This window comes from Artibeus jamaicensis, unplaced genomic scaffold (assembly GCF_021234435.1).
Source record: "Artibeus jamaicensis isolate MK-2021 breed Jamaican fruit bat unplaced genomic scaffold, CSHL_Jam_final contig_3152, whole genome shotgun sequence".
Lineage (NCBI taxonomy): Eukaryota > Metazoa > Chordata > Mammalia > Chiroptera > Phyllostomidae > Artibeus > Artibeus jamaicensis.
In genome coordinates, this window is record NW_026521729.1 from 6,582,200 (window position 1) to 6,601,494 (window position 19,295).

The window sequence follows — 19,295 nt, forward strand, 5'->3', positions numbered from 1 at the left end:
GTTGAAAGGCCACATTGGTCTTCGTGGTCCTCCCCCCATCACCCCTAGCTAGGGCTGACTCCTGGGGTCACACTCCCCTTGTCTCGGACATGTGGATCTGAGCCCCATGGGCAGTCCGGGACTTGTGCTTTCTGAGAATACGAGGCCTGGGGCGGCAGTTCCGGTCCCCTCTCTGTCACCTCCAAGCTGCCCCTGGGAGGGGACCTGCAGCCCTGTCTGCCCCTTAGATCCTGCTCTCTGCCTTTCCATCCAGCTGCAGCCTCCGGCATCTCGTGGAGTTAGAGAAAAGTGGCAGAGGCGCAGCTAAGGGTCCCGGCACCTAAACGCCCTCCTCACTCACCCCTCTCCCTTCCTGACACCTCCCTGCCACCACCAGGGCCTCTCTCCCAAGAACCTCCCACCTGGTCTCCCTGTTCGGCCCTTTGTCTCAGTGTGGCGGCCCCAGGGAGCTGTAAAAGGTGCCTCACACGCCCGGCACACCTGCGTTCCGGCGCTGACCTTCCTGCCACGTCTGCACGATTGCTGGACTGAGATTCCTGTGGCGCCTCCCTCTCTAGCCCTCGTCAGGACCCTCACCAGGGCCTGGGCGCAGTTGGCCCCTCTGTCGCTGGCTCCCCCCCACTCCACTCCACTCCACTCCACTTCACTCCACTCCACTCCTACCTGAGGTCCCTGCCACCTTGAGGCGCACTGCGTCCTTACTGGAGGCCAACAAAGGCCATGGGTGGGGAAGGGGGATGTTTGCTCCGAGCTGTCTCTGGCTTCTAGGGTAGAGCCCACCCTGCTACCTAGGAGACCCCAGCAGAGGCCAGGTATCTGGGTGACCCACCCCAGCTCCTTTACGGTATACAACGGCCCCCCACAATTAGCTCTCCAATTAGGTCCATAAATGAAGCTTAACCTGGGGCTCATGGGGAGCGAGGCCTTTCCTCCTGGGCCCCTGGCTTCGGAGCTCCACCTTCGCTTACCCTTTTGCCCCGAAGCCTCCCCCGACCTCCCTGTCCGGGCCTGTGTGTGCCGCCCCAGCAAAACCCAAGAAGCCAGCTCCCCCACTCCAGCCTCACGCCATCTGCTGGGGAAATGCCCCCTGCGGAGGTGCACCGGTTGGCCAGGCCCCACAGCGGCCTTCGGGTCTGCCAGCAGGAGGACTGGCCTGTCGCATGGAGACTTTGAGAGGATGGGGCTTCTCCTGGGGGGAGCGGTCTCCCTCCTCCTCCTCTCCCACACTGACAGACTGTGGCCAATTAAAGGCAGGTTGCAAATGCCCCTGGGGGCCAAGTCCAGATCGCACCTCCCTGTGGACACGTCCCTCCCCGTCCCACTTTTCCACGGGGTCTTCAAGGTGACTCACGACCGCCTGTTTTCAGGGGGAGAGAGAGCAGTGATGAAGTGCTGGGTGGGCGGGGGACTTTCTGGCCCCTCCCGGACACCTTTCCCGGGCCCCATTCTTCCTGGAGCCCCTTGTGGGGTGCAGGTTCTCCATAAGTTCACTGTGGAAGGGTGAACCGCGACACAAACATTCCTCATCTTGGCCCCTGCCCCCCAGATGGCTAGCTGCCTTTGCCCACAACGAGGTCGCTGTCCTCCCAATCAGCTCAGCTTGTCTCCACTGCAGACCTTAGCCCGGCCGTTCCCCGTCCCCGCAGATAACTCCCCTTTGTCTCTGGGTGTCCCTTCCTAGGACCCTGGCCACCTCCCTGCACACGTCAAGCACACCCTTCCGAAGGGCACTCTCCCTCCCCGCATCCTCCCGGTCTCGTGTCTCCTGTTCATGCCTGCGCTTAGCAAGCGTCCTTTCCCCTGGCGGGGACGCAAGCTCTGTGTGGGCTGGACCATCCGTCCCCTGTGGCCTCTCCGGCTCCCAACGCCAGGCCTGCTTCGCAAGTATTAGTGAAAAACGAACCGGACTTCTTCTGAACCCGCAAATGCTCTCCAGGCCCTGCGGGCCCGAGGAAAGCCCTGCCTGGCCTCGCCGGGAACGGCCGCTCCGAGGACTTTGCCAAGGCCCACGGCGCCTTCTGGAAGTCACCTCCATTTCCAAGCCGGCCCTGTGGGGCCAGGATAACGAAGCAGCTTTAACATAAATAATTTGCTTCCGAGGTGTAAGAAATGGGGAATATTTTTAGAAGGCCTGCCCTCCTAGGGGAAGTAAATGACTTATGAAAACGGGATTTTTTTTTTTCAAAGTGGCCTTCAAGAGAAAAGGGAGCTGCGTGTGATGGCCGAAATGGAACTCTGCGGATTCGCACGACTCATTATCCCGGCCGTGTGCACGCAGACACACACACTCACACACACACACAGGCGCCCGTGCTCGCGTGCTCGCTCTTCCTCCCGCTCCCGTTTCATGGGGAAAGAAAGCCCGGCCGCCCTCCTCCCCGGCCCTCAGCGGCGGCCTGTCTGATTGGATGCCTCCCACCGCCCCGAGGACCGGAGCTTCAAGGAGGAAGCTGCCGGGGACACGCTGAGCCCTCGCTTCTTCAAGTGCGCACCGTAAGGTACCTTGAAATGGTATTTTTTTTTTTTTGGAAAAAAAAAGTATTTTAGGTTCAACAGACACTTGGGTTCCTGTTAACAACTCATTTAAGGAGAAAGTGGGGGGAAAGGCATTCAGATCAAGGCTCTTTGACAAGGCGAACCTCCTTGCTTTGAATCCGGGCCGTGTCGATGGGATGAAAGATTTCGCGGAGGCGCAGACGGGGCAGACGTGCAGGTGAGAGAGGACAGATGTGAGCCAGGCACGGAGACGTGGGCATCTCGGGACGGGCTTTGTCTGGCCGATAATGGAGGCGAGGAATTGGAGGGAGCGGGGGACGGGGAGACCAGAAAACCAAGACACAAAAAGCACTTTGTGGCCATTGTGTTCCCACCCGAAGGCTTGATCGGGGACCACGCACAGTTTGGGAAGCTAATAAGACGACAGGCCCTTTGAAGAGGCGCTCTCTGAAAGCCCCGTCTGGAGAAGCATCCGCCACGGGCTGCCTGGGCCTCCCTCCTTGTCTAGAAAGTCCCGCTTCCAGGAGGTGTGGGTGTGTCTTCCGCCCGGAACCCCTGAAGCTCCTGGCAATCAGCTCTGGGCCTTCTGCCGGGAAGGGTCATGGTGGCTTCCCCTGGTCCACAGGCCCAACTTTGGGCTCCAGGTCTAGCAACCAAGGTCAGCATGAGCTGGCTCCAGTTGACTGCTCCTTCCGGGGTCCCTGCCTGGACCTCCACCCCCTGCACACCCATCTCCTCCCCCAGCCCTCTCTCTTCTTCCTCCCTCCGTGGAAGTTCCCCTTCTCCAGCCCGGCGTCTCTTCTCCGCCGTCCATGGTCTAGGTGTCCCAGCAGGCCTGACCCCAGCAGCCTACCCGGCAAGCCCGCCCTCACGGGGCTGCGTCTGTGGGGACTCAGCGCTGATTCTGGGTGCCCTGGACCCATCTTCTCCATCGTTGGGGCAGTCTACTTTCCCAAAAGGACTGTCGGCCTCCTGGGGGCATGGGTCCTGCTTGGTAGGTACCGGCAGGTGGCATAGGGCCAGAGAGAGGGCCCAGCAAGAGGCACAGGTCTCCCGTGAACAGGGACACGCAGCCAGGCTGTGGGCTGGGGGACTCCAGCAACACGGTCCGCTGCCCTCTCCGATCCGGTGGCCGCAGCAGCAGACAGAGCCGATCAATCCCAGGTCCTTTGTGCCGTGTCCAGACAGGGCTCAGATGCGCCTCCTCGGCGGAAGGTCGCCCCTCCCCCAACGGTGGTTGTCGGCTACACCCCACTCTTGGCTTCACAGCGCCGCTCATCACTCGTAGTAATTATGTAGTTTTAAACTGATTTAAGGCCTGCTTCCCCAATTAACCTGTGAGCTCCACGCGGCGGGATTGTGTCAGCGTTCGCTCATCACAGCACCCCCGGTGCTCGGCGGCCTTTGTCACAAGGAGAGAGCTCGGTAAATATTTGCTGCACGTGGACAGAATGCCTGAGTCGGTGGACGAGGTAAGGAGAGAGCCCAGGCCGCCTTGTCAGCCCAGGTGCTCTGACATCTGGCCCTGCGGCTCCCACACGGGTGTGCTGTGGGGCCAGCCGCACCCCCCCAATGCCCGTGTCCGCGAGGCCTCACCCCCCACCCCGGAGGTTTCAGCAGACTCGGGATGCAGCCTGTCCCTGAGTGTGAAGGCCACAGGGAATGTATTTTGGACTTGAGAGTCGGGTTATTCTGGAGCTGGTGGGCTCATGTTCGGTGTGGGCCCAGGAGACACGTGCCAGGGGTGGGCAGAGCCAGGCCCTGGGCTCTGCAGGCAGAAGCTGTGGCCTTGACTCTGGCCCTGGACTATTCACAACCCAGTGGTGGGATCACCAGCTGCGTCTTAATAGCCCGGAGGTCCTCCTGCTCCCGACTCTCATGACGGGGAGCGGAGTGAAGGGCACTGTACCCTCCCCTTTGTGGTTTCCACAGCTGGGGCTGGACGGCCGCTCCCCTCTGGGGGTTCAGCCCCCACCCCTGAGCCTGTTTTCCCTGCAGCCTGGCTCTGCTCTGACCAGTGAAGCCTGCCTAACGCGTCCTGGGGGAGGCCAATGCCTCAGGCAAAGCGGCTCCCGCTGCCTAGACCCAGTGGGAGTCTGTGCATGCGTGCAGGGAGTGGGGCGGGGGAGGGGTGGCCTGCCAAGTGTGCTGGTAGGGCCCTTCCTGAGGGAGCCGGCTGCGTGGCCTCTCAGGAGGCAGGACGGCAGAAGCCCTTCGGCCAGCTCAGTGCGCACCCCCTGGTGCTGCTCGTCTTCAGAGGACCCTTTGGCTTCTGTGGGCCGCAACCCGTCCTGAGCCAGCAGTGACCAGTGTGGCCTCCCACACGCCCCGGTGGACTGCTCTGTGTAATGTCCCGGCACGGCTGAAATGGAATTTTCCACCAGCCCAGGACACAGCGGCATCTAATCGGCTTTGTAGTCACTTGACTAGGAAAATGTGCCGTTTCTTCTACATCCACATCACGGACTAAGACTCGAAGCTGTCGGTGTGTCAACCCCAGGGTGGCGGGAATTTTTCTTTTTGGTCTGTTCCGTTGGCCCGTTGTATTGCTTACATGGCCTCGTGCACAGAGGCACGCGCAGAGCTCGCGGGGTGCTCGGGAAGACTGCCGAGATTGCCCTCAGGTTCTTTCCCAGTGACTCTGGAAAACCGGTGTTCTCCTCCCTCCCCCCTCCCTCCCGAATCCCGTCCAGCTGTCCCAGCACTGGCACGCTGTCCTCAGAAGCAATCAGTGCCTTGTGTACACGAGTGCATGTAGTTTGTACGCAGGTTAGCGTATCACATCTCATCTGGTTCTCATATTTCGCACAAGTGTGCAAGGCCGTCCAGCTTCGGGGTGGGGGGAGGGGCGGGTCTCCAGCACCGAGCTACCCCGCCCACACCTGATACCCGCAAAGGCCTCTCTGCCCAACAGTGGAATTGCTGGTCGCTGTGAGGTCTGCGGGAAACTTCTCCGGGAGAGGCCGCGGGGGGGCGGGGGGCAGGGCTCCCTTCCCCTATCTGGGCCACACCTGCGTTCCCCAGCTCACAAAATATTTTCCAATCTAATTTGGGCTAACGCGGGACTTCGTGTTGTTTTAAGTTGCCTGTTTTGCCCGTTTGGGGGGAAGAATTGAAACTTCGAGAAGGCACGTGCCCAGAGGCCCTCAGCGGCTCTGTGGGGCGCTGGGCTTTGCCGCGCACCCCGGGCTCAGACTGCAGCCTGCTGGGCCGGAGGTGCCCCCTCCTGGGCGGCGGGTTCTACCGGCGCCGGTGGGGCCTAAGTGCCTGCAGCTCTTCCGCTGTGATCGAGCCCCACCTGGTGGCGTCCTCGGGGAACTGCAACTACAGAGGGGCGAGAACCTGACTTGTTTCACTTTGGAGCCTCCTATTGTTTTCGTTTTTTTCCCTTAACTTTAAATTTTATTTTTGAGATATATCTGACATACATCGTATTCGTTTCATGTGTACAGCACGAACTCTTTCGTGATGAGAATTCTCCCAGCCCGTTCTCTTAGCGAGCCCCAAACACACGCCCCCATTCTCCTCTAACGTCCCCCTGGAAGTGGTTTTTGCACTGGGGGAGGGGGGTGTCGGTACTTTTTCTGCACGGCTGTGTGACCAGCCCGATTTATTGAAAGATCTCCCCACCGCACCACGGCCCCGCTCCTCACTACCAGGGCCGGGTCGGCCCCCATTGGGGGAAACTTTGAGGAAATGCAGAGCAGCCGCCCCTCCACCCCTCCACCCCTCCACCCCTCCACGAGGTCCTTTCTCAGGGCGTGAAATACCGGAGCACAGTGCGCTGGCTGCTTGCGGCACGGAAGGGCCGGCCTTGCTCAGACCGCTCTGGGAGCCTCGGGGCTCACCTGCTGAATCACAGGCTCCTCGGGCCTGTGGGGTCCGCACCCGGGAGCCCTCTGGACCCCCAGGGCGCCCGTGTGTCCCTCCCAGCTGGGCGGGGCGTGGTCTCTGCCCTGCATTCACCTCCCCTCTCTTTTCCAGTCTGCACTGGCCCCTGGGAAGCCTGCAACCGGCTGTGCAGTCGCTGGAGTCTGAGAGGTGGGCTCCCCACAGCAACTGCCCCCCCCCCAAGGGTGTGCGAGCACCAAGCAGGCCCCTGGGGACAGGGTGCACCTTCTGCTACAATTGCTCTAGTTTGTGGAAAGGGGTTACATGTGGATGAGCACGTCCAGGAACCGGGGTTTGGGGGCAGGGCGGACACTCCCCCAGAGACCCGAGCTGAGTATCAGATCAGTGTGCCCTGGGGCCTGAGCTCTGGCACTTGCCTCGGGCAGTGTGGGCAGCTGCTGGGGGGACCAGGGTCTTTGCAGATATAATCAGGTTAAGATGAGGTCATGGGGGGGGGTCCCTGGTTTAATCAGATTTTAGAGAGACAGAAACATCAGTTTGCTGTTCTGCTTATTCATGCGTTCATTGGTTCCTTCCTGGATGTTCCCCGACCAGGATCCACCCTGCAACCTTGCCCTGTAGGGACAACACCCCAACCGACTGTACCACCCGGCCAGGGCCTCCCTCCCCCTTTTGGAGACTTGGCCCTCCCTGGGGGACAGGCACTTCCTGGAAAGCAGGGACATCTCGCAGTCCTCAGCAGGGCTGTCTGGAGACCCGACCGTGGCTCTGCCTGAGCACTGTGTGGGGGTCGGGCTCCGGGTTCGCCTCTGACCTGCCCGCTCCTCCACTATGCTGCGAATGGGCAGGGGTGGGGGCCAAGGGGTTCTGGAAGCTTCCACGGCTTTCCTCGGCCTCCCAAGGCAATGACTCAGTGGAGAGAGCCCCTCACCTCTGAGGGTTGAGGGTTGCTTTGGAGCCTCAAGGTGGGGCTGGGAACTTGAAAAGCAGAGCAGAAACCCCGCGGGTTGGTGTTTGGAGGCCGAGCTGAAAGCCGGCCAGAGGCTGCTTATCAGTGACCCTGGCCCCTGGGGCTTCCCTTGCTCCTGGGGGCTCAGGGACCACTTGCCTTTGGGGGCACCCACCAGGGGATACAGGTTTGTCATCACCAGCTTTTCAACAGGGTTTTTCACTCAACAACGACACGCCCAGTTCTGAGGGCCCCTCTGGGAAAGGGGGGCTGGTCCACCCCAGGGGACCCTGGGGACAGCTCATGTTTGCAGTGTGAGCTTTTAAGCCTCCATGTCTGAGCTGTGTCTCCCGGGCAAGGCTGCGGTGGTCCCCCGTCACCCCTGCTCGGTCCCTCTCACTGAGGAGGGAACAAAGGCACAGTGGCCAAGTGACGGCCAGCGAGCGGGACAGCTGGGCCTGGGACCCGACTGGCAGCTGCTCCAGGATGGGGACTGCGTCTGACGCGTCCCACGGGTTTGCCAGGGTCTCCCGGATGCGAGGCGGCAGAGCGGGGACTAAGGTGAGACCACTGGCCTTGTCCCCACTCTGCCCCCCTTGTCTGTGTGAGCCAGCAAGCTCCTCCGTGGCTCCTTTTCAGTTGAGCAACCCTCTGCCTCCCCAGCTCCCATGGAGCCACGCCACCTGGCTCTCGAGACCCAGGGTGCATGTGTCCTCGACCAGCCCCGCAACCCTCGTCCACCTTCCGAGTCCTGGGGACTCCAGGCCCGCCTCTCCCACTTCTTTCAGACCTCCTGCCCGGAAGCCCTTCCCGAGGCGTGTTTCGGGGGAGACAGCCCCGTGACTCCTCGGCTGGCTCTGACCCAGGGACCAGGACACACGCCTCGGCAGCACCAGGTCCATGCAGCCTGGTCTTGTTTTCTAAGCACTGCTGTCTGGAGGCTGGGCACGCCGCACAGCAGGGTAGTGCCTGGCAGCCCAGGGCCCCCCGAAGGGGCGCGGCTCAGAGGGCCACCATGGAGGCCTGGGAGAACACCTTTTTGGCGTCTATCTCCGCTTCGGTCATGTGAGGGTGGATGTCCACCAACATCCCCGCGTCCTTGCACAGCTTGACCAGGGTCCGGATGTTGTTTGGGGACAGCCTCAGGTACCTGCATGCGACAAGGTCAAAGAGCTCAGCTGAGGGGCGCGTCGTCGTGGCTTTGCACTTGACTGAAAAGAGCTCAGACTCTGCCCTGGGGACCTCCCAAAGGGACTGGCTCCAGACACTTCTGGGGCTGACAGGGATCTTATTCTAAAAAGCGGGACACCCCACAGAGTTGCTGGGTATCTTGTTGGTAATAAACTCTTTCGGAAATCCACATGGCAACCTATAGGCCGAGCCCCGCCCTTGCCTGCCCCTCCCCCCGGGGGCTCCCTGTCCTGGACTCAGCAACCCCATGGGCCTCAGCTTATCTCGAGGAAAAGGGTCACTGGGAAGAAAGGCTAAGGCAGTGCAGGTGTGAGCTGGGCTCAGGCAGCAGGGAAACAGGAAATTCTGCCGTGGAGGGAGGGTTAAGCGGGTAAGGGAATGGCCACCCAAGGGCTGTTGATCACTCAGACAGCGTCGGTACGGCCGGAAGACAGGCCGATCGTGGCTGCAGATGGGCAGGCCAGTATTTTCCTTTAAATATTCAAACAATGAAAAAAAATTAGGCCATCGATTTGAAACAGGCCCGAAGCTCTACAACACTGATGGACCCTGAAGGATGGAACGGATCGGCCTTGACCTTGCTCCCCAGCTTCAGGGCAAGGACACAGGCCGCCATGCCAGGCCACCGGCTGGCTGGTCACTCTGCCGTAGGTGACGGGGAGGAGCTGCAGGTTGACCCACCGGGGGTTTCCGACCCATCAGGGGCAGCCCCGCCTCTCCTTCGAGACCGCCCAGGGCTTTCCTGTTCTGACCCCAGGCTCAGACCGCCGGCCAGCCCCGCCCCTGGGCCGCCTCCTGCTGCCAGCTCCTGCCGCAGTGCACCCCACCCCACCCTACCCCATCCTACCCCTGGCCGCCTGGTGCTACAGGCTCTCACGAGTGGGCACTCGCTGAGGCCCGGTTCTGGACACTTTCATTCTGCTCTTGGATGTCTCCTCTGCAAACACTCTCCCCCTCCCTTGAGGAGGGGGCCTGTCCAATATCTGCCCCCCCAACTGTGGAGCCCAGGTTGGCTGTCTGCTTGCAGGCCAGGCCAGTTGGGAGCCCTGCTGATCCCACAGCCAGGCCCAAGGCCGTCGGCCATCGGCCATGGAAGCAGCCGGGGCGAGATCCCCCTTGAGTTGGGAGAAGCTGCCTGTTCGTCTCCCACCAGATCACGGGTCCACCTGCCCATCTCCCAGCTGGTCAGCCCTGCGGCCACCTGCAACCTACAGACCAGGCCGCTGCTTCAACTCTGCGAGGAGAACCGGTCTCTGCTGAGGTCACCGAGCCTCATCAGTCACGTCCCCACAGTGGCAGATGATACTGGGCTGGGGGGGATACTCAGGTTTTGGGGTGGAGACTGAGGGGTTGCCTGGTGTGGCTGAGAGCTAGCGGGTCTGATGGACAAGACAGAGAGTGAGGACGGAGACCCCTCAGTAAGAGCGGTGAACGCTAGGTGGTCCCACCCTGTCTGGGTCCCTTCGGGAGTCTGAACACCCCCACAGCAAGCGGGTGACCCTTTGGGGAGTATGGCTGCTGACCGCGGCCACCCCAGCATCATACTCTCAGGGGACTTCCTGGGCCCACACGCAGCCCACTCTTTCCTTCCCAGTGACGCTGGGGGCTCCCATTGCAAAATGAACGGAAACACCAGGACGGTCTTACGTGTCCAAATGGCAGCACCCAGAGGTTGTGTCCACTCAGGGCACGGTGCACTGGCAGGTGAGGCCCCCCTTCAGGGCTCGGCCCAGGGGTCTGGACCAGGGACGGCAGCGAACGAAGCACACCCTCCCGGGACACCAGCCGCGCCTGCGGGCCGCTCACCGGCAGCTCAGCACCTCCTCCGGCTTCAGGATCCTCAGGACCTCCACCCTGGGGTCCACGCCCTTGTCGATGAGGCTCTTCAGCCTGCGGTCGTAGGTGGTGTCGGGCATCTTGCCGACCCAGTCTCTCAGCAGGGTCGACCTCCGCCCCGCAAAGGTAGGGTCCTGTAACACCGTCTCCTGCAGGCTCTGTCGAGAGAAGGGCATCGACCGCTGACTGGACTCTGGGATGACTGGGTCCCTGATCTCCATGTCTGCAATGGGACAGAGCGCGGTGGGAGTCAGATCCGGGAGAGGCGGCAGGCAGGGTGGGCAGGGGCGCGGGGTGGGGAGACGGCGTGGGCCTCCAAGCACACCTGCTCTAAGACACAAGGTCTTTTCAGGGCCGAGGCAGCTTCTCCTCCTCAGCATCTGTGTGACCGCGTCTTGTCCTCCCTCCGTACTCCCTGACTCCCTTCCTCTCCCTTTTCTCTTTTATCACCTTCTCTCGACTCTTCTGCTCCCTCCCCAGATGGAGCTTGCCTGAGAGTGAGCTCTAGCCTAGAAGGGTTGAAGGAAGATCTCAGGGGAGAACAACATTGAGCTGGTTTCTAAAGGAAACAAGATGAAAGGGGGAGAGAGGAGCATTGCAGTGTGGAACAGTGTACAGTGAGGAGGAACGGCGTGTGCAGGTGGGAGGAACAGTGTGTGTTGTAGGAGGAACAGCGTGCGCAAAGGCAAAAGGTAGAAACATATGAACTGGTGAGTGTCTGAAAGTGCCCAAATGTGGGATCTGTGCCAAATGAGGCACTACTGGGGGTAGAGCTTAGAGACTGTAATTTTTTTTTTGTTAAATTAACTTCTAAGTATTTTACAGATTTTTGCTGACAAGAGTGGAATATTCCTCCCATTTTCATTTCTAACTGGTATGACTAAGACAGGAAAAAGACTAGGCTTTTTAAAAATACTTTTTCTACCACACCTACAAGGACACCAACTTTTATTAATTTCTGACTAGAATTTGTTGTGTTTCGCAGATATGCAGTATTAGGAGAAATGAACATAGCTTCTAATATTTATAAAAACTATGCACTCTTCTCGATGTACCTGAGAGACTCTCCAGGAAAACAATGTCCATAAAGGGAGCAGGCCTGCCTCATTTTGTCTCTGATTTTAGTGAAAATGATTTCAGCACCTCACCATTTAGCGTGACATTTGCCACTGCTTTTGGGATATATTTTATAGCATGTAACAGCTTTACTCCTTGACTACATAGGTTTTTATCAGTAATAACTGCTTGATTTTGTCATTGATTTTTTATCATCAATAATCATGTGGTTTTTCCTTTAATTTATTGGTGTAATAAATTGTTATTAGATATGTTGATATGGAAAACCTGGCCCCTCCTAACCTGCTATAATAAATCCCATTCGTTCGTGGTGCATCATTCATTGCAGACATCGATACATTTAACATATTTTCACACACTGAGTGTATCTCCTAAAAGTTTTTATATTTTCTGCATCTATACTATGGTGAGATCGTCCTACTTTTGCATAATGTTGTAATATCAGGATTACGAGGGCTGGTTAAATTAACGCAAGATTGGCCGTACTCTGTAGGGTCTGCAGTAGTTGAAGTGGCTTTGGGATCATTTGCTCCTACAGGTTAGAAAGAGGCTGGTGTGAAGGCCTTTGTCCCTGGCGTCCATGTTCGTGACCAAGTGTCACCGTCTCTGGATATTTACTGCAGAGATCGCTGTTTGGCTTTTCCTGCTCTTTATTGTATCAGTTTTGATCATTTGTAGTATGAGATTTGTAGTATGGGATTACTCCCTTCTTCTGGGTTTCCAAGTATATTGTATAGAGATGCAGGGAGCCTTCCGTTAAGATTCGTTTACTGTATTTATCTTTGCTTACACACCTCTCTCACGCAAGGCCTTGTGTGTTTTCGCCCTTCTTTGTAGAAAGGCTCGCGATGACTTCTTGTCACTCACCGCATGTTTCCAGAAGCTAGCTTTGGATTTATCCTTTCGACCGCTTTTTGTCTTGTATTTCATTACTCTCAGCCGGTATTTGACGAGTCAGTTCTCTCTCTGCTGTATTATTTCTTCTATCTTATGAAGTGAATAAGAGTATTAGTTTATTCTTTGTCACTTTTGTTTTGCGAAGACAAGAGCCACCACCATCAGAACTTCCTGTACGTTTTCGTCGGATTGTAGATTCTGCTGTCCACCCACAGGTTTTGGTCTAAAACAGCCTTATTCTCACTAGCTTTTCCCCCTTTGATAGAGAGGGTATTTTAGAAATGCATGTCTTCATTTCCAACTGTTAAGCGGGGGTACCTCTTAACTTAATGTTATTTTTAATTATTGGTTTAGAACACTGGGAGTGGCCCTAAAATCTTTGCTTTTCGGAAGGGTGATGTTTTCTCTGTGACGAATATACAGATGACAGTTGTAAGTATTCTCTGGTCATATAAAAACGTGCGTTCTCTGTTTATATGTAAAGTTGGGCTCTGTCCATGGCGTGGTTATTCTTTGGGTTTCTGTTACTGTCTGTGCTACCCATTGTCTGGTTCTGAAAGGGGTACATTCAAGTCCCCATGGCAACACATCTCTATCATGTTCTCCTTGTGCTTCTAAATGTTTATTTAGTTACTATATTTTTTGGTGCGTGCAGGTTTTCAGGTTATTTTTTTCTCTTAAAGATTGCAGAAGACCCCTCTTCTAGTTGGTGTGTGTCTTTTAGCCTGAATTTCGCTTCAGCGAGTGGTGTCTCCTCCCGCTCTGTCTACCTGTTAGGTTTTTCACCGTTCTTCCATGTTAGTAGTTTTCAGTGCATATCTAGATTTTCATTTTAAACCAGTGGTTCCCCGGTTTGGGGCCTGAGCTGTCTCCCAGCGCGTGTTCCGAAGTGGAAGGGGGTGCCCGGCCGAGAGAGCCCCTGCATGTTCTCACATGTGCGGGGTCACACACGATGACATGCATGTGTCCGGGGACAGCGTTAGGGTCATCGGGCGGCAGGTCTTCCTCTCAGAAACGGTGCGTTTCTCACTTCCAGATGCTGCTCTGATTCCTTTTCCTTTGTAAGTCAGCTGTCCTTCCTGTGAGCCGGTCAGGTTTCACCGGCAGAGTCCAGGCCGCCTCCAGGGATGGGAACAGGGGCGGGGGGGCGGCCACCTGGAGGGGGGCTGCGATTTGCCATAGTAGCTGCCAGTGTTGCGTGTTGGAGAGGCCCAGCTGACACCTTTGCTTTCCGCCGAGATGGGGAGCAGGGGCGGATCCTCCACCTTGAGCAGTTACAGAACCGGACCTGTTCTGTGAAACAACGGGTCTGCTTTTCCTAAAGCAAAACAGATGAGTCCCACGAGAGCCCCAGCCAACCCTTGCGGCACAGGGCGGGAACCGAGGCAGAGCCCGTGGCTTCCCCACTCGGGGGGGCAGCAGACGACTGGGATGGGCCCAGGTAGCGAGGAGTCCCAGGGCGGGGAGACAGGAGACCAGCCAGCGTGCGTGGGAGGGGAACCTCAGGGGACGGGCGGACCGGACGTGAAAGCGGGGACTGCAGCTGTCCTCCATGCGGTCACCACGGCTTGGGCATGGGGAGAAGAGAGCCAGGACGTTGACAATGCGTCAACACCGAAGTTCTAGAATGAAAACGACCGTGTCTGGAGTGAAAGACACATGGGATGGGGTGAGCATCCGAATAGGCGTTGCAAAGAAAAGAGGAGTGAACTTGAAGACACAGCAACAGAAAATATACAAAAAGGAAACCCAAAAGAAAAGCCTAGGAAAAACCCTGGTGAGTTGTGGAGCCTCAAACGGATGTCTTGTAGGCCTGAGAGAGAGGCGGCAGTGGAGGACAGAAAGAAATATTTAAAGAAATAATGGCCAAGATTTTCTAAGTTTGATGGAAACTATAAACCAAGAATCTCAACAACCTCAAAACACAACAAACCATAAGCAAATGACATCAATGTGCACTCCAGTCAAACCGGCCTTGGCTGGTGTGGCTCAGTGGGTTGAGTGCCGACCTGCAAACCAAAGGGTCAGTGGTTCGATTCCCAGTCAGGGCACATGCCTGGGTTTCGGGTCAGGTACCCAATTGGGGGCACAAGGGGCAATCGCACATGGATGTTTCTCTCCCTCTCTTTCTCTTTCCCTTTTCCTCTCTCTCAAAATAAATGAAATCTGTTTTAAAATTGCTCAAAAAAATTCTCCAAAGAAGCCAGAGGAAAAAGGATACGTCACAGCTCTGGCTGGGTGGTCCAATGGCTGGAGTGGCACCCCGCACACCACAAGGCTACGGGCTCGCTCCTTGGTTGGGGCACGTGCAGGAAACAAGAGGCCAATGTTTCTTTCTCACATCAATGTTTCTCTCTCTCTTTTCAATCAGTAAACAAATCCTCAGGTGAGGATTGAAAAAAGAAACTAGTTAATAAAAGGTCCATCTCAGAGGAAAGTGTGGAGACATGCAGCCACCTCCTCGTGGGGGACACGGGGAGACAGGGGGGCAGAGGCCCACACTCCAGACGGCCGGGCTGCTCTGGATGCTGCCGCCCCGGGAGGGCGGGCACCGTCAGTCCCTCGGGAGGAGCGGGGTTTGGGGGGCCACCGTGGAGCGGGTCGGGGCCCGTGTGTGTGCCCCCCTTACCGGATTTCCCAGCGCCGTCCTTCACGTAGCTGCCGGGGACCATGCTCAGGCGTTTTCCCTTGGCCTCCACGCCGTAGAGCCTTCGGTATGTGACGGCGTCTCTGTCCTTCCTGTTCACCTCTGGCTCCTTGGAGGGAAGCAGGGCAGAGGTCACATGCTAGGGAGCAGGTGTGGCCTCCTCCGCCCCCGAGGGAGCGCTGGGAAGGGCTCGCTGACAGGCGGCAAGGGGGCAGGGGTGGCACGCCGGTGCCTCTTGCAACGCTGTGTCCCAGGGAAGCGTGTGGGGCCGAGGACCCCGTAGCCTGGGAGCACGGAGGTCAGTGCCCGCCTCTTCCCCCGGCATGTCCGAGTGGCACGGGGAGGGGGGCGACGGGACCCTCTGCCGCGGGGCGCTCATCTTCCACGGGGTGGGGTGGATTGTTGGGCGGGAGCTGGGGCGTGGAGGGAGGGCAATGTCATCTGGTGTTAGTGAGAGGCAGGACCGGATTTTAGAGCCGTAGATTCTGGTTTTAGAAAGTGGTCCTACAGGGCCTGGGAGAGGAGCACCTGGAGCGGGCGGGGGCTGTGTTACCTTCTCGGAGAATGACACCCGGTGGCTCTGTTTTTCCTGCTTCTGGGCGAATCTGGCTTTCTTTTCTTCCTTCGCTTGGGCCTTACGGGGGGGCGCCACCAGGGTGAGTTTCTGAAAGGGCAGAGAGAAAAGGCCTGTGTCCCCTCCCACCCAGCCACCCCGAGCTTCGGCCCCCATCTGGCCCTCCTGTCCCCCTCCCTGTCCCCCTCCCAGTCCCCCTCCCAGTCCCTCTGCCTCCAGACACGCCTGGCGCCCGAGTCCCCCCCCCCCCCCCAGTCTGGCTGTCCCCCTTCAGGACCCATCACCAGCTCCCTGTCACCCACCATGGGAGGTCCCCACTCCCTGGCCCAGTACAAATGCCCTCCAGTCCCCAGGCGGCCTGTCTAGCTGGGACTTCCCTGCCACAGCCTCTGGGTGAGGGGGCTCTCTCCCCGCCCCGAGGTCCCTCCCGCCCTTACCCCGCCTCCCACCCCGTCTTCCCAGGGCTGCCACTGTCGCACATGCTCCCTGCGGCCACCAGGGGCTGAGCATGCCACCCATGTCCCCAAGTGGGCTTCCTTGTGCAGGTTCCCGGCCCTCCGCACCCACGGGCAGGCAGGGAGGAAGGCTGTGTGAGGAGCATGGGGGGCCGGTGAGGAGTGGCCCGCGGAGGGGCATCCGAGCCCACCCACGAGGGGTGGTGGGGCGTGAGCATCTCAGGAAGGCCACGTTAACTGGGTCCCCTCGCAGGGTGCGCCACTGATGGCAGTGGGGAGGTGGCAGCCTGGCTTGGAACCCTGTCTGCGGCCAGTGCCAGGACAGCCTTGGGCACGTGGCTTCTCTCCGTGGCTCGGTCCCCTCCTCTGGGATGAGTCGGTGGCAGGGTCCGCCCCCCAGGGTCATCGTGAGAAATCAGGGGACACAGGGACCAGCTGCATGGGTGCGCGGAGCCGTCCGTTCTCGTGAGTAACGCTGGAAGGGGCGGGGCTGTCGTGACGAGCTGGCCGGGCGTGGGGAGGCAGCTGTCTGAGGGCGTGCTTGAGGCCACCTCTGCGACTTGTCTTTCTCAGTGGGGAGAGGGGGGTTTTAAGTTGAGAGTAGAGGTCCCAGCCAGCATGTCCAGAGGCCGGTCTCTCCCCAGGAGTCCCCGAAGCAGCCCCCTTTTTGGGGAGAGCTGGGTGGAATCGATGTGCTCCTGCCACAGCCACTGAGCCATCGGTCCTGTGGCCAAGACATGGGACCTCTGGGGTCCTCTGTGATGCTGGACGGGTCCCAGGGCCACGGCCCTCTGGGGGGGCGGCACTGCAGCCATGCTGAAATGGGGAAAGGCCTGGACCTGCAGGACAAGGAACAGGTGGCCACAGGCGGCACTGCTGCGGCGGCCACACCAAAGGGTCCCCCTGCCTGTCGCAGAAGCATCACCTCCTTTCTCTGTTACTTCTTTAAAAATCCAAATGCTCCCGGGAAGGGTAATGATCCTTGAAGATTTCATTGTCTTTTCCATTCAAGTTTGCTCTGTCCCAGTTCCAAAATTATTTATGATAAAGGCCACATATAAGGTAGAGCCGTGCAAACATCATTAGAACATCATCTTCGTGGGGAGAAATGGGAGCAAACATACTTGTCAGAGGTGAGCACAGCTCCTGGGACTGGCGGTCATCGGAGGTCCGAGCGCCCAGCAGCCCAGCCTCCGCAGCCCCAGAAACGAGGCGGGGGCAGGGGTAGGCCGTCAGTGAGCCGGCAGCACTTGGGTGTCAGATGCACCTCCGGTGGAATCGGCTGGCCAGTGCCGCAAATGGAAGTGATGAGAAGCCCGTGAACAGGGCAGGAACCTTCCTGAAAGGCTCGGAGCCAGAGAGAGCAGGGCTTGGGGAGCTGGCCCGACCCAGCCCCTGAGCATGGGACCTGGATCCACTGAGTCTGCATCCGGGCTCACCCCTTAATTAACCCTGAGCTCAAGCAAACGACTCCTCTTCCCCCAGAGCCCCCTCCTTCAGCCGGGGAACAGGGCCAGAGCGGACCCCAAGCCTCACTGGGGGCAGCCGGCGAGATGATGCTAAGCCTGGGGCCTGGCTCCCAGGGAACGCCGGAAGCCAGCATGGTGCTCAGTGCCACTGTTTTCCACCCGCGTTGCTCTGGGGACTGGGCAGCCAGGGTCGGCGGAGTCCTCCGTGGAGACCGCTTTCCGAAGACGTGACTTGATTTCCCATAGGTTGCAGCCTGGGGGGGCTTGTGGGGGGACCCTGAGGGAAGTATAGTGCTGCAGACTGAGCAGCGTGGGTGCCCCCCACAGACATGTGTTGAGGTCCTAACTCCCACCAGGATGGTATCAGGAGGTAGGACCTTTGGGGACATTGAGTTGTGAGGGTGGGGCCCCCCCACGGATGGGGTCAGTGCCCCCAGAGTTTCCTGCCGCCTCTGCCGCGTGAGGACACAGTGAGGACACAGCCATCTACGAGTCAGGAGGTGGGCCCCCACCAGACCCCAACCAAACTCACAGCTGCCTCGGCCCAGGGCTGCCCAGGCCGCAGACCTGCCCAGGCCTTTGCTGACGCGCCCCCCCACCCGCCGTCTGTGGGGCTCAGCCGGGCAGCCTGGACTCACTGGGACGGGCTGGCCCGACCTGGGGCAGCGTGTGGAGGCAGCGACATGAGAGCGGGAGTTGCAGAGGGGACAGTGGGTGCCCCTCGACCCTGGAGTCCTCGTCATGAGGACACAAGTGTCTGGGGACAGTGGAAAAGACCCCAGAAGCTGCCACTCCCCAGACCTCCGCAGGCACCGACCATGGCGGCCTCGAGTCTCTGGTTTCCTCCATTCCCTGGGCCCCCCAACCTTCCCCCTCTCCGGCATTTCCTTCAGAAAACTCAGACCCGTCCGTTCTTACAACCCAGGACTGCTTTTCTCGATGACTTGGGGCCACGCCTTGGAAACGCCTTCCCCAGGACAGACAGCACCCCCGCCTCCCTCTCGGGGGCGCGCAGAGCCCAAGTGCGCTAGTGACCCTGAGAGACCGTGGCGGCCCCACCTCATGCGCCTGGGCAGCCCGGTCCTTCTTGCCCTGCCTCCGCTCCAGCCACTCGAGCACCCGGGTGAGGTCGGACATGCGCCTCTCCTCCGCCGTCCGCCATATGGACTTCCTCTCCGTAGGCAACGCGTCCCTCAGGTCCTCCGACTTCTCTAACCATGAGGGGCTGGCGGGGGGCCTTGGGTCAGAAGGCGGCATGCTCTCCCTGTGTCGGCCCCTCTGTCCCTAGGGGCTGGCCTGGGGACTCAGTGGGAGGGCTCGGCCTCCAGAAGGGAGCAGAGAGGGTGGAGTTAGGCCAGCGGCTGAGGTACTGGCCTTCTAGGCAGGGGTGGGGGGAGGCCCAGAGGATGACTGTGAGGTCACTCTCAGCAGTCCAGCAGTGACTCTGTGACCGCACAATGACCGATGAAGCTGCCTGTGCTGAAGGGAAGGGTGTAGCTCTGAGCCTGAGGCCGAGGACTGGACTATGTGGGGTCGGGGGTGGGCCACACCCCTGCCTGGCCGGAAAGACGAAGTAGGCTGCCACAGGGCTCCGGGCCCCGGGACGAGCCAAGGCCCCGTGGCAGGACGGACGTCTGCAGGGTGGGGGAACGACAGAAGGCCAGGGTGGCTGGTGGGAGGTGGGCAGAGGCCACCAGGCAGGCCCTTGGAGCTCAGGGGTGGCTCCAACGGGGAAGCAGAGGCAAGCAGGAGAACAACAGAGGGGTTCAAACAGGAGGGGGTGGCATGGTCAGGCTTTTAAAAAAAAACTATTATCGAAGAAAACTGTACAGAAAAGCGCAGGGATCACAAA

General features: G+C 59.1%; 1 protein-coding gene across 1 annotated transcript; it reads right to left on the reverse strand.

Annotated features, from left to right (window-relative positions):
• Positions 1-8,299: 8,299 nt before the first annotated feature.
• Positions 8,300-18,700, reverse strand: CUNH16orf78 (chromosome unknown C16orf78 homolog). Its single transcript, XM_053663208.1, has 5 exons — positions 18,503-18,700; positions 15,499-15,609; positions 14,928-15,054; positions 10,295-10,547; positions 8,300-8,447 (listed from the first exon to the last, which is right to left on the reverse strand). Exons 1-5 carry the CDS (start codon positions 18,698-18,700, stop codon positions 8,300-8,302), a joined length of 837 nt encoding a protein of 278 aa, XP_053519183.1.
• Between the last annotated feature and the right edge of the window lie 595 nt (positions 18,701-19,295).